At 45.2% G+C, this 23,218-nt stretch overlaps 2 protein-coding genes across 7 annotated transcripts in view; one reads left to right on the top strand and one right to left on the bottom strand.

Moving 5' to 3' along the window:
• The window catches only part of fhod3b (formin homology 2 domain containing 3b), a 144,400-nt gene extending 135,152 nt beyond the window's left edge, over window positions 1–9,248 (top strand). For 2 of the 3 annotated variants that reach the window (XM_023824350.2, XM_072715959.1), the window contains 6 exons: window positions 62–252; window positions 387–579; window positions 4,048–4,071; window positions 4,717–4,897; window positions 5,604–5,765; window positions 6,092–9,248. In XM_023824350.2, coding sequence (XP_023680118.2) covers window positions 62–252; window positions 387–579; window positions 4,048–4,071; window positions 4,717–4,897; window positions 5,604–5,765; window positions 6,092–6,174 — 834 coding nt within the window. In that variant the 3' untranslated portion in view covers window positions 6,175–9,248. The remainder of the gene's footprint in view (window positions 1–61; window positions 253–386; window positions 580–4,047; window positions 4,072–4,716; window positions 4,898–5,603; window positions 5,766–6,091) is intronic. The other variant, XM_023824351.2, reaches the window with a different exon arrangement.
• Window positions 9,249–10,120: 872 nt separating this feature from the next.
• Window positions 10,121–22,039, bottom strand: smpd5 (sphingomyelin phosphodiesterase 5). Of its 4 annotated transcripts, XM_023824353.2 has the most exons (9): window positions 20,723–21,082; window positions 19,436–19,477; window positions 16,114–17,296; window positions 13,679–13,754; window positions 13,360–13,500; window positions 13,019–13,108; window positions 11,581–11,644; window positions 11,324–11,483; window positions 10,121–11,165 (listed from the first exon to the last, which is right to left on the bottom strand). In XM_023824353.2, the coding sequence occupies exons 3-9, from the start codon at window positions 17,194–17,196 to the stop codon at window positions 11,064–11,066; spliced, it is 1,716 nt and encodes a 571-aa protein (XP_023680121.1). In that variant the 5' UTR covers window positions 17,197–17,296; window positions 19,436–19,477; window positions 20,723–21,082; the 3' UTR covers window positions 10,121–11,063. The 4 variants fall into 4 exon arrangements, with proteins under 4 accessions (XP_023680121.1, XP_023680123.1, XP_023680122.1 ...); XM_023824355.2 differs by lacking the exons at window positions 19,436–19,477; window positions 20,723–21,082 and adding an exon at window positions 21,973–22,039; XM_023824354.2 differs by lacking the exons at window positions 19,436–19,477; window positions 20,723–21,082 and adding an exon at window positions 21,111–21,194.
• Between the last annotated feature and the right edge of the window lie 1,179 nt (window positions 22,040–23,218).

Below are 23,218 nucleotides of genomic sequence, written 5' to 3'. Positions count from 1 at the left end.
CCCATACTGTCACGTGGCAGTATGAGTTTGACCACTGAGGATGTGTCTTCCTTTTCTTCAGGTCGACTTTGACCAGCTACAGGAGAGCCTCGTTCAGATGGAGAAGCGGTGCAAGGCATCATGGGACCACCTGAAACTCATCACTAAGCACGAGATGAAGCCAGCACTGAAACAGAAGATGTCGGAGTTCCTTAAGGACTGCGCCGAGAGAATAATCATCTTGAAAATTGTACATCGTAGAATAATCAACCGGTATGCTTTACATGTAACAGTTCCGTAATCTTATTGATAAATATTACATTAGTTGTGAAAGCTGATGAGCATCACCTGAAACAACGAGTGCTTTGCTGTTTTTATGTAGCTGTTTATGTCATTTCTGCATACAGGTTCCACACGTTCTTGCTGTTCCTGGGCTACCCTGCCTACGCGGTGCGCGAGGTGAGCGTCCACCGCTTCAGCAAGACCGTGAGCGAGTTCGCCCTGGAGTACCGGACCACACGCGACCGCGTGCTGCAGCAGAAGCAGAAGAGGGCCAGCCACCGGGAGAGGAACAAGACCCGGGGCAAGATGATCACAGAAGTGAGTCTCAATCCTCAGACACATCGGTGGCCGTTCAGTCTGGGCCCTGAGGATAATGAAGAGGGATGTGTACAGGGGTGGGGCCACAGCTGCATTGAAAGCTGAAAGCTGATTGGCTCTTTGAGTACCCCCTTCCCTGTCACTCACTGATTCGAACATTTAATTGGCAAATGATGAGGTTGGCCCCCTGTTATGCTCCACATCTTAAAAAAATCCTATAATCATCCCTAATGGTGAAAACACTCTTACTCATTTATTAGTCCTGCTGCAGCTTTGGGTGAGATTGTGAATCCAGGCATGTCTGGCTAAAGCTTACATCCTCATCACAGCACGCTCACTGAGAGCGCATCGCTTGATTCTCGTCGCAGGTTTGCCGGGAAGGATACTGCATGTTTTTATACACCTCAGACATATGGTTTATGTTGATGCCACGCATTGTATAAATCATGCAGCATTTCCATTCTCATGACCTTCCAGCGCATAAACATCCTTCAGTCACAGTCCACAATCCAGTGGTCCCGCATTTCTGTTCCTGGTCTGGATGAAAAGGGAGCGGATCGCGAAGCGGCTGTTGGGGTCAGACTCCGCAGGGACTCTGATGAGTTTGCCCGACACACATGGTGTTACTCAGCACACAGCACATGTTTGTTTTGTGGGTGCTTTTGGGGGGATTTCTTTTCTATTTGAAGCAGGAACTAGTTAAATTTTTCAGGGGGAAGAGACCCCAAAGAACCCAAAAATAAGCAGGACAGAAGAGCAGAGTGTAAATCTCTGATCTCCATTTGTACAATCTCATTACTTCATCTTCGTTGGCTCTAGTTGTCCAGATGCCGCAGTGAGACAGTGCTGAGTGGGATCTTTGGCCTATAAAAACGATGCAACTATCCAACTAGGGTGTGAGTCTTAATCCTTTGACCCCCCCCCATGTTTTAAACGTCATCCACCACCCTGACTCATGGGGGGGGGTGAGGAGAGGCCCATAGAAAGCCATTTGGCCAGCTGTGTCTGGCTTCTGAATCTTCAGCTCTTTTCCTGCTCCTCTGTGGGGATTATTGTCAGGGTGGGGAGAGAGAAGGAGGGATGGAGGGAGGGAGCTGTTATTCATGCACACGGTGACATAAATCTAAGTAACAGTGGCAACACACTGCCGGATGGCAACTCACTGCCGGATGGCAACACACTGCCGGATGGAAACTCACTGCCGGATGGCAACACACTGCCGGATGGAAACTCACTGCCGGATGGTAACTCACTGCCGGATGGCAACTCACTGCCGGATGGAAACTCACTGCCGGATGGCAACACACTGCCGGATGGAAACTCACTGCCGGATGGTAACACACTCCCGGATGGTAACTCACTGCCGGATGGTAACTCACTGCCGGATGGCAACTCACTGCCGGATGGCAACTCACTGCCGGATGGTAACTCACTGCCGGATGGAAACTCACTGCCGGATGGCAACACACTGCCGGATGGAAACTCACTGCCGGATGGTAACACACTCCCGGATGGTAACTCACTGCCGGATGGTAACTCACTGCCGGATGGCAACACACTGCCGGATGGCAACTCACTGCCGGATGGAAACTCACTGCCGGATGGCAACACACTGCCGGATGGAAACTCACTGCCGGATGGCAACACACTGCCGGATGGCAACTCACTGCCGGATGGAAACTCACTGCCGGATGGTAACACACTCCCGGATGGTAACTCACTGCCGGATGGCAACTCACTGCCGGATGGCAACACACTGCCGGATGGAAACTCACTGCCGGATGGTAACACACTCCCGGATGGTAACTCACTGCCGGATGGCAACTCACTGCCGGATGGTAACTCACTGCCGGATGGTAACACACTGCCGGATGGTAACTCACTGCCGGATGGTAACTCACTGCCGGATGGCAACACACTGCTGGATGACTGTGGAGTTGCTCAGCAAGCTGAGTCTCTGCGCCTGTGATCAGAAACTTGCCAGGTTGAGCCCCGGCTTTGGCAGAACAGTAACATGTCTGTGGACCATTGATCAAAGCCTCTGATCCCCAGGGGCAGATAAAATAAAGCAAATAAAGGGCCTATTTGCAGCCTGTCCATCAGGGTAGAGTGGCAGCCTTCACTCATGTACTATATGGACAAAAGTAGGTGGATGTCCCTTTTCATTAAGGCAAACCTACTGCTAATACAGGTGTAACCTACTGCTAATACAGGTGTAACCTACTGCTAATACAGGTGTAACCTACTGCTAATACAGGTGTAACCTACTGCTGATACAGGTGTAACACACTTCAGCAGCAGAATGGGTGGTTGTGCTGGAGAAGTCAGTGACTTTCCATTTGGCACCATCATAAGATGGCATCTTTACAAACCAGCAACTTAGCGACATCTAATGAAAGAAGAATCCAGAAGAATATAGGCTATTATAGCAACAATGGGACAACTAGCTTCACATTGATAGCCCTTGGTTTTGGGAAGAGATGCTGGGCACGCTGGTGCTCACATACTGGGGCATATGCTGATCGCTGTGTGTAGAAGCTTGGAGAGCCGCTCTGAAAGGCAATATGCCATCGCAGCAGTGAGATCTATCCCCGCATCAGGCACCTCTTCCAGCTCTGCTCCCGCTCCAGCCTTAAAGTCCCTCCCCCAGCCAGCAGAGGGCGGCCTCTACGCTGCCGCATGTTTGACTTGGCTGCCTGCTCTGACAGTTCAAGGGGACCCTAATTCAATCACTGTATGAAGTTCCAAACCCCTGGATGTCCCCACTTGCGGAACAACGAACTCTCTGAGACCTGACCCATCCTATATATATAAAAGCAGATTACAACCTGTTAAATAAGTGCTTTATGAAGTAGACAATATATATACAATATTGTTTTCCATTACTTCTTAACATCAAGCCATGATCTGATTTCTGTTTACTTTTCTGCAAGCCAGGATCTGATACGAAATGATTTTTTTTCAAATGTTCAACGTGTGTGTCCTTTGACTTTTTAATATCCTGTACAGTCCTCTTTAAAAAACCAACAAACAGTCTGTAGAAACATGGAATTCTAGTTGACTCGCATTGAAGGACAGACATGTGGTATGTTCTTTATTGTCTAGTCCAGTGGGTGTTTGGGTTGAAAAGAGACTGGAGCTAAACCGTGGTCTTGCTGGGGAGACGGTGGAATTTTCATCCCCCATGTAGCAATCTCTCGTTTTAACATTAAGACCTACAGTAACTATTTCGCAGACAATTTTATGCTCAGCGACATACAGCTGATGAAGGAGGGTCAGCCAGTCTCTGGATTAGTTAGGGTTAGGGTGTGGGGTTAGGTTTAGGGTTAGGGTTAGGGCTTTGCTCAAGGGCCCAACGGCGATGTGATCAATCTGGTACCCTTCCTAACCCACAGAGCCACACATCACCCTATTTTCATGTAACACTGTTCCTCTTGTCCTTCACTCCTTATTTTTTGTCTTCTCTAGAGCAATGATGAAGAGGACACTGAGGTATGCGTGTGCGTGCGAGTGCACAGGGTGACGTTTGATATGCATGTAGAGTGGTCTGGGTGTGTGTAGAGCAAATGTATGATCTTGAATGCAAACTGAAGTTTTCTGTGGTAACACTAACCCTTTATCCCCAAATGCTAAGTGTGAGGTGCTGTGTTTGATTAAAAAAATACTCACAGCTGTGTAAGTAACGAGAGACTTTAACTGTCATGGAATCCGGAATATAAAGTCGTGAAAGGAAACGTTGTGTCACTGTCTCCCATTAAAAATGACACTGGATATAGTTATGTTCATTTGGACTTTTTCATGTGTTATTTTGTTTATTTAAAAAGAAAATGTACCATGAACTGTCCCTGACATTCCTTGTGCCGGAAGTATAATATATCCAGTAGATGGCACCAGAGAGCCTTCAAATGATTATGTTTAGTGAGGACTGTATTGGAAGTTGTATAACGTGTGAATACTAATTTATTTAAAACATGAACACATAGTCTTTCGATCATGCACTAATTAGGCAGAAATGTCAGGGATATTGAACAGTTTAACAACCTAAATCGTTTAATATTGTGATTAATCTTCTAGCCAGCAAGTGAACTGGTCACTGATTAGTTTCTGTCTCTGCTTTCTTACCTGTCCCATGTGCAGAACGGTAAATTTGGCACCACTTCGGCAACTGCCCCCGAAAACCAGCCCCAGGGCCTTCAGTACACCGAGGATGCCAAGGAGCACGAGCACATGAAGGCAGTACTGAAGAGCAGCCTGCAGGGCGGCGACTGCGAGGCCTCTCTTCTCCCGGGGCTCCGGACGCGCACCCGAGCCTCCAGAAGTGAGCCCATCGTGACGCACTACTCGCACGTTTGCTGAAAGCACCTCCTGCACTGCGGTTATTCCTACAGTCTTTAGATTGTCGTGTCTCTCCAAAAATCTTAAGAAAAATCTTAGGAGCATGATGAATCACATTTTCTCGGAAATTACTTTTACCAAATAAACCTAAAAGAACACAGTGAGGCCCCCTTACACCACAAATAAAAACCTTTTAGGGTCTCTCCTCCCTGAAGTCTCTACACAGCTGTCACTGAACAGTTTAGTGTTTCAAATAGACTTACATGAATTGTTGTCAGCGAATGCAGACTTTTAATTTCCCTTTCATTCTTATCATACAATCCAATGCCTCATGGTTAGTTTGAGCCTTGTCTCCCTATAATACAAGCATATGGTAGATTATCAACAGCTAGTCTAAATGTTCTATGGACATAATCAGTTCTCTATCCTATTGTACATTTACCAGCACACAAAGATCTTCTAATGAGACAGATAGATAAAACATCTTTTCATTCATCAATTAGATGTCAAATGTTATCAGTAGACATAGGGAAATGGGCATATTACATTTACAAAGTCAAAAAGTGGAGATATGCAATTTTTGTCGGACAGCGAAGATATATTTGATATAATCAGGCTGTAATGAGCATCATACTCCCACACTAAGATTATGAACACCCCCATCCCCCCCAACCACCCCCACCCCGCAGGCCGAATGGGCTCCTGGTCTGTTGCGAACGAGGATAACCCAGTCGTCACGGAGGACGCGGCGGATGAGATCATGGAGCAAATCGTGAGGTCCGCCACGCAGGGCCCGAGTCAGCGCACGCAGCCGCGCGAGAGGAGGCGGTCCCGCGCCAACCGCAAATCGCGTAAGTTGGGGGAGGGGGATGCTGTGATTCTGGGACAGCATATATTCTGAGCCCCTTGTGGCTTTTGAGCACTTTTCCGTGTCTGCCGCTTTGACCCAGCATGTTCCTGCATAGTGCAAAAGGTAACCAATGAAGTCCTCCGATGTACTAATTAGGTTACTGAGACATTGTCCAACTGCTGGTGAAAATTTGGTGAACAATGTGTCTAAGGCATTTTTTCCACTGACTGAAGCATTTATAGGGAGATTGATCCTATTAGGCATTATTATCCCATAAGCTGCAGTAATAGCGTTGTGTAATGATGCCACCGTCCTTCGTCTCTGCAGTGAGAAGGACGCTGAAGGGGGGCCTGACTCCAGAGGAAGCCCAAGCACTGGGTCTCATCAGCAATTCGGAGATGCGGGTCTGAGGGGGAGGAGCAAGTACGTAATCATCCAGGGGACGCCCACTCATTGGCTCCTTGGCCTACACCCTGCCCCAGCCTCCTGGAAGCCACCTCCCCCCGTGTCCCTGTCATCGTTCATTGCCTCTGAAGTCATTGTCACACCTTTTTAGTGTGCTGTGCCCCCTGGCCCCGTTCGTTCAGGGGTGAAAAAGGAGACTGTGAAATCACTCTCTGGTTAAATGGGGTGAAATGAAGCTGTGAAACAGCCTATTAGAGATAAGCCTTTATTTTTCTACACTACGTTATTTGCTTTGCCGATTCCCCAGCGTCTGGGTGACGACTATAATTTCTCCCTGTAGCTGGATTGTTGTTGGAGTAACTGAGGTGATGTACTATTCTCAAGGGTACTACGACTCTCAGGTGGAAAGGCCAGTGTTCAGACGAGTGCCACACACAAGGCCCATGTCCCATGGCATTTCGCGGGATTGGGATTGTTAAGGTCCGTTAGGCTGGGTGTCCATAGCTGAAGTGTTTACAGTATTTACCTGAGGTCGTTCCTAGACTAGCACCGAGTCTGGAAGTAAGGAACTCTCAACCGTTCTGTTGATTGTTGCTTGAACATTGAAAATAATATTTTAATCTGGGGATCAAACACGCCCTTGGCCTGGGATGATCTCTGATGATCAGTCAGTTCAGTTGGCTGTATGTTGTACCACCATGTGGTTATCTTCTAAAGAGTGTAATAATATTTCACACCAAATCAAGTGCTTTATGTTAGTAAGGAAAAGGTTAGATAGGAATCAGGAGGAAGTTCCTTGATAGGTACAGTAACAACACAAAAGTCTACCCTGAACTTAAAGAGCACCTGAGACCTGCATCTCAACTCTATTACGGTGTTTTCTTTTTTCCTAATTGAGAAATACTTTGTATGTGTACATATTACTGTTGTGTTTTAAGGTGGAAGCTTATCTACTCTTTTGGAAACTGTGAGAAAGGGCTATTTGCTGGAAAAAAGGTTGTTTGAAAAGGGATTTGTTAGGGAACAATTTTACATGGCAAGAGAGGCTCGGAAAGTTGGGCTATTTTTGTTGACATTTTATACTACAGTCTTAAATGCAAAAGGTATGTTAGAAAGTGACAGAAATGTTAGAAAAGCACAAAATGTAAGTGAAAGAGTGTTTCAGATGTGAATCACGCGGCATGCATACGCGCCTGCAGCTAACGTGTAGGTAATTCTGGGCCACAGTGGACAGTTTGCCCCCCCCGTGGTCAAATCCGCAGAGCATGACTGAGATTATGGAGCTTCGTCTCATGAAAGCTGCACACCGGTGACATTCTGACTGAGATCCGTCACAGTGATGTGACAGAAAACGCGCACCTCCATGCTTTACGTGATGCATAGCAGGGGTGTAACGAAAACACTTCTGCGTGGAAAACTGGGAAAATGCTGAACAAAAAAAAAAGTTTCATCTGCTGTTCGTTATGTCGAGTACGTTGTGTTTATTTTTATTGTACTTTTCCATTGTCTGTTGTCTTTTTCCACTTATTTTGTTTTGTTTAAACGTAAACAGGTATGGAGCTGAAACTTGGGTTTTACTACATGGGGGGTTTCAAACACTGCAAGCTCCCACTTTGAGCAAAGGCTTGAATTTGGTCGCCTCATACTGTGTTGCCATGAAATACATGATTGTATGAATCAAAACCAAGATGTTGGGGGAGATGGATTCATTTTTGATGATACTCAAGCATTGTCTTACACTCTATAGCGGTTATTAGGTAGTTAGGTATTAGACATTTGATAGTGAATTTGGAGAACTGTGACCCAGACCCAGCATGGATAGCGGGGGTGACGTCATCCTCGACCCTCGATGGAGAGGGTCGCCGGGCAGCTGAGTCAGAGGCTGCTCTCGAACCCAAGGACGATTGGGAGGTTCATGCGGACCTTAAGTATTCAAACATCAGGAAAGATTCTTTTAAAAATCAGAAATGAGCTGTGTCCCTTGAAGGGCTTCAGACAAACGAGTGCCTTTCAGAATGAACTTTCTGTATTTATTCAGTCGCATTTCAGGGAGAAACTCAAGCGGATGTAACGTCGCGTGACGATAGAGCTGCTCGAACACTCTGCTCTCACATTCAGTAACTGAAACCCTGGAGTCAGACGCTGTCAGAGAAGCTGACCGCCCCCAAATCATGTAACAGCGGTGCCCATCTTCAATCCCCCTAACCCTAACCCTAACCCCCACCCTCAGTTATACGATACATTCAGTTACACCGCTGTAGTGTTTTGGTCAAGAAACAAAGCCTTTTGACAAGAATAGTTCTTCCAAACATTTTGAATGATTATTTATCACAAAGATTTGCTCACAACTTGGACCCGAACTACATTTCGACATGTAGCTTGATTCAAAAGGCACTACGAGTCGTTCTTTTTGACTTGTTTGTTGAAAGTAAAAAAAAATAACTGTAGTATATACAATACAGCACCTTATCTACCAGTTGTAGCATGAGATTTCTATTGAAAATGATAGTATGGATATTAGAAAAAGTTGAATCTGTAAAGTTATAGAAAATATATAAAAAACAAAAGGATACACACTGTAAAAATATGTAAATGTTACACCATTGTGTTTTTTTGTTCATGTTTTCTGTAGCATAGTGTATTATAGGCTAATTCAGTAGCAGTTTCATTCTGTGAATTGTAATTTAAGAAAGCCTGCATGGTTAAACTAATAATTATCTACAGGGGCAAACCTCGCCCCAGTGACAGAGGAAGGCTCTTCGACGTGTGATGTCAGTGTTCAGTGAACATCTGCTTTGATTAAGTTGTAGCATCGCTTTCACTCCTCACAGACTTGAAGTGAACTTTAGAAAAATGTCAAGACTCACCGCCTATCATTCCGGTGAAGCCTTAGCAGTGTTTCAAAAATAAAGGATTAAAAAAGGCAAGCTGATCTCACCAGTCCGGTGCCATGTGAAGGCTGCACAGGGGATGGGCAAGGATCCGACATAACAGTGAAGCTGTTCTGCTTATATATGCACCACATAACAGTATGTATACACAACTCGCAATAAAAATCTGTAATAAACCAGTAAAATACCTTCTTGTGTGTTCTGCATAATTATTAAATATCACTACTTATGAAATAGCATTTAGTGCCCTGCAGCAATGGCTGGGAGATCCTGTCTCTAATTAATTTACTGGTTTTGACATGATATTATATGCGTATTATTATGCATTATGGATTTTTTTGCCTATATTTACGTCTTGAGTATAACATTTTCATATGAAGCATTAGCGACAGGGCCTACTTTTTAAAATGCATTACTGTGAAGATGATCATCTCATTCAGCTTCTCACTATTAATGACAAACTGGGCACCAATTCGCAAACTTCTTAACAAATTGTGTGGGAAAATAAAAGTAAATTTGTGATCAAATTAGGGCTGTCAGATGATGATTTTTTTAAAATCACAATTAATGGCATAAATGGTGATAAATGGCATTTTCAGTCGTGCATATTTGTTGAAAATTAGCTCGAAAGTACTTAGAAACAATCTCGCACTGAGATAAACTCAGAGCAGACTTAAGTACTGACAGAATAAGAAGACACAGGTTTGACTAAGACCAGGCGAATTACCTCAAAGAGGTAATACACAAAATGAAGAAATAATCGAGGAATAAAGAATCCACAAACTGCACCTGAAAAGGTGCTTAACTTTCAGTAAAGCAATGAGTGATAAACTAATGAACCAAGCTGACAGCAAAGACCAGGAAAAGAAAACACAGAAGGTCAGAGAAAATTAGCGGCACCCCGCTGTCGACCTCTAACCTTAAGTTAAATTTATGCACAGATTATTCATTTTTAACAAAAAAAACTAGGCTTCAGGGTTCAGGGTGAATTCCAAAGTTTTAAGAAACATGAACAGATGGCAGTAAGAAAAGAGAGGACATTGTATTAAAAGAGGAGATATGAAATGATTTTTTTTATTGCACACCTTCTTAATAGAAACTATTTAATCCCGATCACATGATCAACCCCACCCTACCCGCTCGGAAAATGTTATGGGGGGCAGTGGACCTTACCATACCTTTGTGTGATGAAATTTGACGAACCCCAGCATGTACAATCATAAATTGTAAATCTAAAAACTGTTTGGCAAAAAATTGAAGCCTGACAACCATTGAAAGTGCACTTAATTTCTGGAGAGATCCCTTTTTAGAGTAGTAGCTTTCAATAAAATAAAACAAATATTGCAAATTACAACATATTTACCTTATGCCTGCTTCCATCTGGCATTTGTTTTAAATGAAATTAACCACGTAACAAAGTTTCCTCACCACCATCAGCTCTGCTGCGAGATTGAATGTTTACATTTTAGCTGTGAATTCTGGGATTTTGTGCAACATCACAGCTGAAGCTCTCGCATTGTTTACAACCAGGAAGAAATATTATATGTCGCTATTAAAAATCTTTTCTCATACTATTTAATCGTTTGGCTATCAAAACACTGCATGCGTTAACGCAATTGAACAAATAACACACTATTGCTTTAAAATAAATGCATTAATATTAACTTAACATGTTAAGTTTCTCAGCCCTAGAAATACAGTAAATCTTAAAAATCTAGCGTTGTTCAGTGCTGTCCATTCTAGTAAACCTTTAGTATCAATTCAATAGAGAATTTTAAAAAGAATATTTCCCAAACCCCGTCACTGAAAAGATTACACTATAGTCCCAAATAATTTTGATTTGTAAAAAGTGATTTTCTTTGTTAAAGTACATAACATGCAGTGTCTACGGGTTCCTCTGTCCACTGTCTCCTTTGTATTCCTGAAAGGATTTTAATGTCCTGATGCTGTCTGCTAGCCCTGGGTCAGGGGGTCATACCCTCCCAGAAATGCTACTCTTGACATCAGTTATCAGCCTGATTTAAGGTCACATTTAACCGCAGACCCACAGGGATGTGATCGGTCAAGCCGGCCAGGTGCGTCACGAAGGAGAACTCCTCCACCTCCTGTCAGAGAGAGACAGCACAGATTAATGGTTCCGAAACAGCTCCATTTGCGCTATTCCACCACCAAACAATCTGATTAAGCTATCATAAAACCGGCTGACATGTCATTTGTGCAGGATGCAGATGAAGCTGATGGTCTGGTTGGGAAGGTCACGTACGGTGTGGCAGTGTCTGCTGAGAGTGCTCTCCCGATACAGGATGTAGTCGATGCGCCTGCCCACCCAGGGGTTCCCACTATCAGGGTAGACAAGGGTACAACCATCCAGAGGCACAGGGGCGGCGACATACTGCCTCCGCAGTTCCTCCCACTCCAAGGTCCTGTTGGGAGGGGAGGGGGGGGTAGTTGATGTGATATTTTGACAACACTCAGAACCTTTGTTGACGAAGCGAACTCCAGTTTTTGATGGTGGCTTACTTCTGAAGGTTTTCCGGGGTCCTCACATCGTCATCATATAGAGTCGGCTGTTCTAGCAGAGTGCCTGCATTAAAAAAAATTATATGAATAGGAATTCCATTCTTGGTTTATAAAAGGATATTGCGGGAACATTTAATTGTTTATATGGGATGGAAAAAATGTGGATACATCAATGACTGAGGCTATACCCGACTAAATATACAAAGAACCAGTCAAAGGAATAGAGTCGTGCGCAGTAAATCTGAATTGTCTGATGGCTGAAAAAAGTGTGCATGGACCTGTGAATGGCACCCCTAAAAAGTGTGCATGGACCTGTGAATGGCACCCCTGAAAAGTGTGCATGGACCTGTGAATGGCACCCCTGAAAAGGGATGCTGCTCTGGTGTAGGAATATCATTGTCTGCTGACCAAAGATGAGGAACAGACACAGTTGTCTCTGCAGTTTATCACTGAGCACAGGAAACTTCCACCAGTGCCAGTGAATGAGCATCATATGGCATTGAATGACAAAAGAATAACTGTACTAATAGTACTTTCGCTTCAGTTAACACTGGAGCAAACTGACAAACTCTCGTGAATATGGTTAACAGATATCATCTCATATTCCAACTGAAATGGATTACCTGAATTACAGAGTTACAAAGGAATTTTGAAGAAATAAATCAAATATCTGCATTGTATTTCTTTTCAATAAAGAAAGGGGTGTCATTGTTTTGTTTAAATAATAAATACAGAATTTTTGCTGTGTGTGAGTATTATATAAATTTCATGGTATTTGAGGAGACCTTAAAATCAATCAAAGCAAACTGATTTATTGGACAAATTATTTATCCAGCGATAAGAGCTACGGATTTTTAAGTTCCAAAATAAGGGACAACCCTATCAACCTTGTAGTGTATACATACTGTATTATATGCGTGTTGCAGAACTTTCAATTTCAATCAGGTACACTCTATTAAAAGCACTTTGAGATTTTTGGTAATGTAAAGTGCAGTATAAATAAAATGTATTATTACTATTATTATTATTATTAAAAACCTAGACAGATACCCACCAATGGCCAATCAGGTACACTCTATTAAAAACCTAGACAGATACCCACCAATGACCAATCAGGTACACTCTATTAGAAACCTAGACAGATACCCACCAATGACCAATCAGATACACTCTATTAAAAACCTAGACAGATACCCACCAATGGCCAATCAGGTACACTCTATTAAAAACCTAGACTGATACCCACCAATGGCCAATCAGGTACACTCTATTAAAAATCTAGACTGATACCCACCAATGGCCAATCAGGTACACTCTATTAAAAACCTAGACTGATACCCACCAATGGCCAATCAGGTACACTCTATTAAAAACTTAGACTGATACCCACCAATGGCCAATCAGGTACACTCTATTAAAAACCTACACTGATACCCACCAATGGCCCATGGCTTCTCCTTGCCGGGTCCAGCCCTGCAGGGGTCTCTGTAATCCTCGAACACACTGTGCTTCTGCTCCAGGGCATCATCTAACCAAGGACACACATCCACAGTACATGAAGTCATCATCTAAAGTGCATCACTGCATGACACTGCTTTTGGCAATCAGTTCCAGGACTGCATTAAGACACATGGAGCACGACTGTCTGCAGGAACGCAAACTCTATGCAGAGGATTTCAAGGTTGAAGATACTGGCGTGAGAGTTTTTCTTGGCATTTACACATGCAGCTGGAAACACACACAGTGAAAGATGAGAGGATGGACGGCACAATCGCATACTGGGAGAGCAGTTGTCAAAGTTAAAGTCCCCACAGAGGATGTCGAACGCCACTTCTTCATCAGCCTGCCGGGTCTTCGCCTGGAACTCCCTGATCCACGACGTCAGCATGTCCATTTGTTCGTATCTAATGGCCCCATCATCTGCCAGAGACACGGCGAAGTGCCCAGCCAGTAAATAAGGCTGCATGGACACCTCATCATGTGACGCTAGGCACCTCATCATGTGACGCTAGGCACCTCATCATGTGACGCTAGACACCTCATCATGTGACGCTAGGCACAGGACACATTAATGCTGACAGGTAAAGAAATACACTACCTTCAGGGGCATGGAGATGCGTGCAGTTAACATATCCAACTACGTTCTTCTGTCTTTGATTCTGACCAATCAGCACCTGGGGAAAAATACACACATACTAGGTCTTGGAGATCAAACATTATGCAAATAAATGTGAAATATTTACATAATCAATAGCAAAAATCCAAGTTTGAATTTGTGAAGGTTTATGTAGGCTGCTATTGGTCAGGTAGCAGGCTTCTCCTCACTTCTACTTTGAGTAGCACTTCTCGCCTAACACAGAGTAAGGGATCCACCACTAGGGGCAGACTTCTGCAAATTTATCCAGCTAGCCAGAATGGCTGCAAAGAGCCAGCAAGAAAATGTGAAATAGTGTGTGAAGCATAAGAGGAGTGTGATGATATAATAACACCCCCCCCCCCAACAAATTTTACTTAAGTACACAGATTTTAAAATAGGGTGGTTAGCAGTTCGAGTCTCTGCCAGGGTTCCATGTGTGTTGAGTCTGCATGTCCCCCCGTGTCGTCGTGGGGTTTCCTCCGGGAACTCCGGTTTCCCCCCACAGTCCAAAGACATGCTGAGGCTAATTGTAGTTACCAAATTGTCCATAGATGTGGGTGTGTGTGTGTTTGTGCGTGTGTGTGTTTGTGTGTGTGTTTGTGTGTGTTTGCGTGTGTGTGTGTGTGTGTGTGTGTGCGTGTGTGTGTGTTTGTGTGTGTGCGTACGCCCTGTGATGGGTTGGCATCCCATGCTGGGCTGTTTCCTGCCTTGTGCCCATTGGCTCTAGACCCTGAATGGGATAAGTAGTAACAGAAAATGAATGAATAGTTTTCAAAATACCAGAATAACATCAAAATATGCTACACCGTGGTATAATGTCTGGTAGTATGGAAAATTAGACTAGATATAACCTAAACCAAAGATTGTATGATTTCTTTAGGTTTTACGCTACTTTACGCACATACGCCGGTGTAGCTGTCTAATGTCAATCATTTGATATTTTAATGTCACAACTTAGATGACTTTTTTTCCTGCTGGCATTTCTGTCCTGTGGATAGCTAAATAAATAAAAATGTGTTATTGTTACATTATTGTCTCCTCGTCATTTTCTTCACTTGACAGTGGTGGTGTAATGTTACCGGTTTCACCTTTCACGGTCAGTCGCACACAACGGAGTTTAGGCTACTGCGCGGTGGTGGTATGATTGTGAGTAGCAAAATAAATCCGACACGTTTAAACCTGCAAAATGCCTAAGAAATACTGCCAAAATAAGCTTTTTGGGAATATTAAGAAATCCTTATATCGAACAATATTTTTTATAAAAACATAGGGTTCTGTGTGAAGGTCTCAGAGAGTAATAGAAAATGATGTTTATATGATATTCATGTTGGCGTAAAGCTGTGTTATTATGTCTGTCGAGGTGTATCAGCTTAGCCATTTTGAAGTTTCCCCTAATTAACGTCACCCCGGGATTTTTTTTGAATTAGGTGATCAGTGGTCATTGTCAACACACCACAGCACACAGCGCGCAACAACGAAATGTGTCCTCTGCATTTAACCCATATGTGACATAGCAGGGGGCAGCTAATTCAGTGCCCGGGGAGCAGTGCTTGGGGGCGGTACCTCGCTCAGGGTACCTCAGTGGTGCCTTGCTGGTTGGGGATTTGAACCTGCAATCTTGTGATTACAAGTGCGCTTCCCTAACCATTAAGCCACTATCCCATGTACCCTCATGATGACTGGGGCAGCCCTGAGGGGAGGCTTGGGAACTGAAGCGATGTTCATCTACCCATCCAACAGATATCAGTGACTTTACGGAGAACTGAGGAAATTCTTTTTTGTTTGCATTGTGTCACTGTTAATTTGCATATGTTCTAAATAGGGGTGCAATTTCAAATCCACGATTCGGTTCAGACCTCAATTTTTGGACCACAGTTTGGTTCATACTTTTTTTTTTGGGGGGGGGGTAAGAAAAGACGGGGTAAAATGTCTTGATTTTCTAAACCACCAATAATTTGGAATACTATAATATAACAATATTGTTTGCTACACGCCTGCCATCCCTAAACTCCCTTTACTAAACCCAATGTGAGCCCTTGGGGTCTGCAATCTGAGGTCTATTATACATCTTGAGCTAATAAAACTAGCCAAGCTTTTGCGGCAGGCGTGATCGCTCAGGTTGGGGGGGGGGGGGGGGGGGTCATGGTTCCATCTTCCAGAACCGTGATACGAGATTGGGAACAGCTGTATCACGGTTTCAGTCTCCATTTCAGACCCGTTGAACCATTAGTTTTAGTGTTAAAATGTGTTTTTTTCTGAGCAAATACACACTTACTACCCCGATAAATAGCTTTAAACATTTTCTTTGCCTGCCTAAGATTTTGCGTAGTACTGGACATTTCATAGACCCAGCTCCTCAGAACGTGCTTCTCCGCAGGACGAAGGAAGACGCTCACCTTGGCGGTGAGCAGCCCTTTGGCCGCCAGTGAATCCTCCCCCCGGCCGTTGGGGAAGCAGAAGTACTGGGCCTGCAGGAAGGGGTACCGACTGGCCAGGAACAGGCCGCTGTTGAGGAACTTGAATGCGGTGCAGCAGCCGGGCGGCCAGCAGGCATAGACGCCCACGTCGTAGAGGATGTGCCCGAAGACGGGACTCAGCGTCTCCGACAGCTTCGCGGCCGCCTGCTTGTCGAACACCTCTTCAAGACACAGGAAGTCAACGTGGGCAGGAAACCAAGCGGACACCTCCCAGGGCACGTCGCTTGTCTGCACAGCCGGCTTTGCGTGCCCCTCTGCCTGGTTGCCGTTATCCATATCCGTGGACGAACAGAAACCGTCCGCATTCTCTCCATGCATGGTGACCATTGTCTCCCCAGAGTTGCTTTTCGAGATGGCGTCCGATGCCACGTCCTCGCCCGTGCCCCCCGCCAGCGGAGACTGCATCCGGACGTCGACGGACCCATAACAGGAGGGGGTTGGCTGGCTAAGCAGGCTGTCTGAAGGGCCGAGGCCGTGGGAGATGATCGGTGAGTCCACCACGATGCGGATGCGGGGCCGACTGACGGCCTGTAGGATACGCCGCCCGATTATAGCCGCCCGGAGCTCCGTGTTTGCCAGGTTGTTGAATCGTGCCAGGCTGTCCGGCAGGAGGCACAGGTTGGCCGTGACGAACATGAAGGTGCCCCTGTCGTCCCTCTGTAGCCACCCCGAGCGTCCCTCCCCATCCTCAACCTCTGTTTTCCGCCGGTAGTAGGAGAACGGCCTACGGATTCTCTGGAGGGGCACCCAGACCAAAAACCCAAGGAGGGCGAAGGGAGCAAAGATCAGGAACAGGACCAAGAAGAGGATGACGCTGAAGACCACCTTCAGTGGGTGGAGGTAGCACTCCATCTCCGCCCGCTGAGCCCGCTCCAGGGTGGTGGAACGGCAGGCTGCGATGAGACGGTCCAGGGCCCAAAAGCAGGGCAGGATGAGGCCCCAGGCCACAGCATGAAGGCCCTGCGTGAGGCCGTTGGGGAAGGGGGACTCCCGCAAAGCCATAGCTCACCTCCCCGCGGTGGCAGCTGAAGGCCGCCGAATCAGCCGCCCCTCCCTGTGCTCATCGCAGCTAAGCCACCAACGCAGCACCACCACTGCAAACCTGACAATCATACAAAAGACACATTTTACATCCCTTCATTTCTCCATCCTGTCTTAAAATGTATACAAATGAACAGTCAACTATTAATATGCTTGGAGATTAAATTATACAAGAAGTTAAAAATACATTCCACATTTCAGGAAAGCAAACAGCCAACCAGAACTGGGTCTACATCATTTACATTTATTTATAGTTAGCAGACGCTTTTGTGCAAAGTGACGTACGAGTGACGGCAAATAGCATGTGACAAACACTGGCTTATGTGACATCAACTAGGTATGAGTGCAGCAATGCTGAGCTTCCAAAGAATGTCCAGGTACAAATGTAAGCAGTACTGGAGTAAGAGCTACACAACATCGTCCAACAAAGCAAGAACTTAGTTAGGCTATTCAATAACCATAAGAACATTAATCGCTATTGTTAAAAAAGACCGAATTATTATCGTCTTCAAAAAAGCGACATGGTGGTTCTGAGGGCAACACTGTAGTCTGACGTCCCACCCTGGCTCAGTGTGCACGTCCTCAGGGGGTTCTGCTATGCGGCTTTTATTGTAGCAAACTTTATTTGCAAACGTGTGTGGAGAGTAGTGTGACTGTATCTCAGTCCATGTGTGCCTAATCAGATTTGTAAATGTATATCTATAAATGCATGCTGAGATTTTCAAGTATGTACAGGAATCTGTAAATGTGTATTCAGGGTCTGTGTGTGCATAAACAGATTTCTCAATGTGTAAAAAAAATTCTAAATGTATATTTAAATTAAATACATTTTCTCACATGAGTATCTTGTATTTTATTTTGTTACATTCTTCCTACATGGTTCTATGGTTCACATCTTCTGTAAACGGCTTTTCTAAACTGCAGACCCCAGGTCAGAGCCCTGTCATGGATTACGGTCCCATCTAGCCTGCCTTGTGCTTTCTTAGGTTGGCTCAACAGGCTCTCGGCCATCCTCTACTGGACAAGCAGCTTGCTGGGATCGATAGGTAATATGCAGCTTGGTAAATTAATTCAGCCAAGAAAGCTGAATATTACACCACTTCATCCAGGTAGGGCTACGTGTGCAGGAGGGAGCAATTAGGAAGATTAACCTTTCGCGGGACTGAACAAGCCAGCCGCACAAATAGCAAACGAGCATCTGCGGCACTTGTTCCTAAGTTGGCTCCTTGACAGCTGTGAACGGCCCCGGTGGGCAGGCACCAGGGGTAAAGTGCACCCTGGAGGTGAAAATCGGAGCAGCAGTGGCTCGAGACCACCACACAGCAGAGGCAGGATGAGGCTGACAGGGGGAGGGGAGATAACGGGATTCGGTGGGGATGACCAGCCCTGGATAGGATGGGGACAGAGGACGAGCCGTAAAGAGGCAGAGCAAGGTGAGACTGGAGTTTATCAGCCCTGGACTTTTGCCCAGACAGACCCACCACATGCAGTCTGGCCAGAGTGTGGGCCTGGGCACTGTTAAGGTAATATGGCATATTGCGTACAGCGTACACCCATTCTGTAAAATATATCGTGCACCTCCACAAATCTTATCATGTGGAATACAAGAATAGCATTGCTTTCAAAAATGTCAGCAAAATACAGTGTACCTCGGAATAATGTTTGGAAGGTATGACAGCATGAAAAATTAGATACCGCCCAAGCGGTATTTCTGATGGCCTGGCATCCTGTCCAGACCTGCAGTGCCCTGTACTTCCTATAATAGGCTCCCTGCAACCTGTAATGCAGGGGCAGGCAGCCCTGATCCTGGAGTGCCGCTATCCAGTAGGTTTTCCATCCTACCTGGTCTCTGATCAACCACAACAGATCTCAGGCAGACAGAAACTCATCAGGTAGGATGGAAAACCTGCTGAATAGCGGCACTCCAGGATCAGGGCTGCCTGCCCCTACTGAATAGAAAACAGATAAACAGGAAGTTACAAGAAGGCTCCGAGGGTTTCATTACATTCTGGGAAGGAGGAGATGGTGGTTGGATCAACAGTTATGTCAGGAGAGAATTTAGTAACATATGGCTCATTCCATTTGAAAGAGACCATTTTGAATTCTGCAAAAAAAAAGGAAAATAAACACAAAAAGGGGTTTTCATGTCTAGTGATTTAAAGGGAAGAAAAAACAACTCATTCAGATCTTGGAACCCTACCAAAAAAAACTGTTCTCTCTGACTGAGGTCCAGTTTTACACCCTGTGGGGAAAAAAGGACTACATTAATAACCCCAGTAAAATCACACAGAATGCTAAGTAAACCGCTTAGAGCTTCACAGCAGGTACACCAAAAAAGGTGCTGGTTAATGAACCAACACACCAGCAATATGGAAGTAGGGGTTAGGAGGCCTATTCCAAATGCCCAGATCTTCAGCTTGTGAAAGTTAAAGCGTAAAGTCAACACCCTAATGGGCATGACCCGGCCCGCACGGCCGAGCTGCGCTTAACTCCATCCCACCCATCTGAGCATTTATCAGTGTGTGAATGTGCAGCGTCGCTCTGCTGTGGCACGTCCGCGTTATACACCATGCATTTACAGGGAAACATCGCCAAATGCAGAATGTATAATGAAGCGATGTACCTTCGCATTTAATCTAACAAAGAACATTAAGGGAGGAATTACCATCGCCCTAGTTCTCATTTACTACCTATACTTATAAAATGAACCTTGCAAAGGAAACATTTAATAAATTGTTTAAGACGTCTAAACTGCGATGCATATTAAATTTACAATACAGTACGGTAATGATTCAGCCTTGCAATATGTGGGTAGAGAAACCTGATCGATACAACGCTAACGTAACCGGGACAGCGCCGACGGAATCACAAAGGGGCGAAGTGCAACTAGTACTGCAGGGCTGGTAACCTCATCCGCAAACGCAGATTACACGTAACTAATCCCGCCCCTTTGCTATCTAAAGGCGAAAGCGTTTCACGGACTGAGCCGGTGATTCGTACGCTGGCGTCACAAATGGGTGAACTAGCTAAGTACGAAACACCAGCACCCTTAACCAGTTACCGCTTTCATTTTTGTGCAGCTAACGCTACTCTGGGATTAAATTACCGGTTAATTAGCGACTGTGTGTAAACTAAGTACCAGGTACACAAAGTTAAAAAGCTCAGTTTCGGTCCATATAAGCAAATCGATCACACGCTTTAGACCCTTAACGCAAATTAAGGAGCAGTTAGGAGAGTCAGACTTCTCCAAAGATGCGATTTAACTCGCTGGCCATCTTATTTTCGTTTACGTGAAACACAGACACGAACCGGTTTGATTTTTTCAAAGCATTTTTAAATACCCAAAACACACCAAGCGGGCACTTCCCCGCTACCAACTGCACCTAATGCATATGTTACTGTTCCTATAATCTAACTCGCAAACTAACCCACGTCTCGCGCTGCAGCGTTAGTAGCTATCGCTAACTAGCTATACCTGCAGTCTTACCTGGGTACATTCCGCCGCAACGACTGAAACTCCTTAGATGATCTTTGTCCAAGTCGCAATATACAAGACTCATTTAAGTGGCATAGATATATTAACATCATTTACATTTACATCTGCCATACAATTCTGTTAATACTTCATTATTATTATTATTATTTAGGACGTGCACTCGTCCCATTTCATACAGCCAAGCATAAGCGCCGAGGTTAAGACTCGCTCCTCCCACCAGTCTGTACACCCGGTGTCCCGCGGTGTGCATTTGCACGGCACGGCACACCTTACACCTGTTGCAATATCTTTTGTATGTTACAAAACACTTGCCTTCGTAACAAAATAAAGCTAAAAGGAGAAAAGCTCCCAAAAAATAAATTAAGGCTGTTCTATATACCGTCTAGCGCCAGGATTCGCTCTCTACTCGGAAGTAGGAAACTTAACAATGACGATTTAAATGAGTCGTCGGACGTTCCCTAGTCACTGGGACAAATTAGTGATGCTAACGTGAATATCATATCAGAATGCCCCAATCAAATGCAAACACACACACACATATATATATATATATATATATGGACCGCCTTTAGCTTTGATTATGGTGTACGTTCATTATGACATTGTTTCCACGTGCTTATTGCGACATCTCAACATTTTTTTTCATCCAGATTTGCATTCATTTCTCTTTATCAAGATCTTGTATTGATGATAGATGAGTTGAAGCACTCTGTAGAGTCTTCTTCAGCGTATCTCAAAGGCTTTCAATGGGGTTAAGGTCAAAACTCTGTGGTGGCCAATTCATGTGTGAAAATGATTTCTCATACTTCCTGAGCCACTTTATGAAATTCAAGCCCAATGTATCTTGGCATAATCGTCCTGGAATATGCCCGGGCCATTAGGAAAGAAAAAATCCATTGATGGGATAACCTGGCCGTTCAGTAGATGCAGGTACTCATGCAGCTTACTTCACTTAAGCTGCATAACGTACGCTGCTGAGCTGTAATAATGATCCAGTCATTGGCTCTTAAGTACTTCCCGATTTAAATTTAAACGGTGTCCTTTTTTGGCCAGGCAGCGTAAAATCCCCTCGATAGCAATCTTGCAGCAATGCGGTTCTGCTATGCCTCAGCACAGAAGGAACAGGAATGGCCGTGACGTTTTACGTTCTTTCATTTGTATTGGTCAAAAAAAAGCTGGGAAGCTGCCGGCAGCGTCATACACGCCCCCATTCGTCTGAATCCACACACACAAATACACACCTGAATGATCTCAGGGAAGCTGCGCACGGTGAACCCATACAGGCTGACCTTTTCCTGAAATAGGACACAATTCTGCGGTCCGGCTGGAAGGCCGCCTCTCCCAACAGACGCTCCAGGTTCTTAGAAGTCAAGTCTACGAGTTAAGTGGAAAATAACAGGTGTATGTTACACCGGGATTTTGTTTACAGCAGACTGCGTTGTTAATCATAATATTTTAATGATTTAATATCACTGGATAAATAATAAGAACCGAAATTTGAATGAATGAATATTGTAAATGCAAATGAAAAATAAAAGAAACATCAAAATGAAATTGTGTTTTGAGTTTTAATAATTACACATTCTTGATCTAATTTCAGTAATTATGGCCAAATGTGTTTTATGTACACCTATTGGTACAGTTACTTCCAATCTAAATGTTTCAGAAGTATACCGTAAAAAGGCAGAATGCACGTGTAGACATGCATGTGCAAGGTGCCAAATTGATTACCTTTGGTGTAATGAGATGAGCGTGTCCTGTGAGGTCTTCATGGTGAGTTTTTCTCCTGTGAACGGAGCTCTGTCCTGAGGGTGCCGGGGGCGTGGCCTTGTGAGGTCTTCATGGTGAGTTTTTCTCCCGTGAACGGAGCTCTGTCCTGAGGGTGCCGGGGGCGTGGCCTTGTGAGGTCTTCATGGTGAGTTTTTCTCCCGTGAACGGAGCTCTGTCCTGAGGGTGCCGGGGGCGTGGCCTTGTGAGGTCTTCATGGTGAGCCTTTCTCCCGTGAACGGAGCTCTGTCCTGAGGGTGCCGGGGGCGTGGCCTTGTGAGGTCTTCATGGTGAGCCTTTCTCCCGTGAACGGAGCTCTGTCCTGAGGGTGCCGGGGGCGTGGCCTTGTGAGGTCTTCATGGTGAGCCTTTCTCCCGTGAACGGAGCTCTGTCCTGAGGGTGCCGGGGGCGTGGCCTTGTGAGGTCTTCATGGTGAGCCTTTCTCCCGTGAACGGAGCTCTGTCCTGAGGGTGCCGGGGGCGTGGCCTTGTGAGGTCTTCATGGTGAGCCTTTCTCCCGTGAACGGAGCTCTGTCCTGAGGGTGCCGGGGGCGTGGCCTTGTGAGGTCTTCATGGTGAGCCTTTCTCCCGTGAACGGAGCTCTGTCCTGAGGGTGCCGGGGGCGTGGCCTTGTGAGGTCTTCATGGTGAGCCTTTCTCCCGTGAACGGAGCTCTGTCCTGAGGGTGCCGGGGGCGTGGCCTTGTGAGGTCTTCATGGTGA

This window comes from Paramormyrops kingsleyae, chromosome 9 (assembly GCF_048594095.1).
Source record: "Paramormyrops kingsleyae isolate MSU_618 chromosome 9, PKINGS_0.4, whole genome shotgun sequence".
In the NCBI taxonomy this organism is placed as follows: domain Eukaryota; kingdom Metazoa; phylum Chordata; class Actinopteri; order Osteoglossiformes; family Mormyridae; genus Paramormyrops; species Paramormyrops kingsleyae.
The sequence above is the reverse complement of the archived record's forward strand: the minus strand, read 5'-3'. Positions and strand labels throughout refer to the sequence as shown.

Coding starts and splice junctions, on each gene's coding strand:
- smpd5 (XM_023824355.2), bottom strand. CDS start 17,196: ATGGCTTTGCGGGAGTCCCCCTTCCCCAACGGCCTCACGCAGGGCCTT. Junction 11,645..13,018: donor GGAGAAGCCATGGGCCATTG/GTGGGTATCAGT, acceptor TTTTTAATGCAG/GCACTCTGCTAGAACAGCCG. Junction 11,166..11,323: donor TCAGCAGACACTGCCACACC/GTACGTGACCTT, acceptor TCTCTCTGACAG/GAGGTGGAGGAGTTCTCCTT.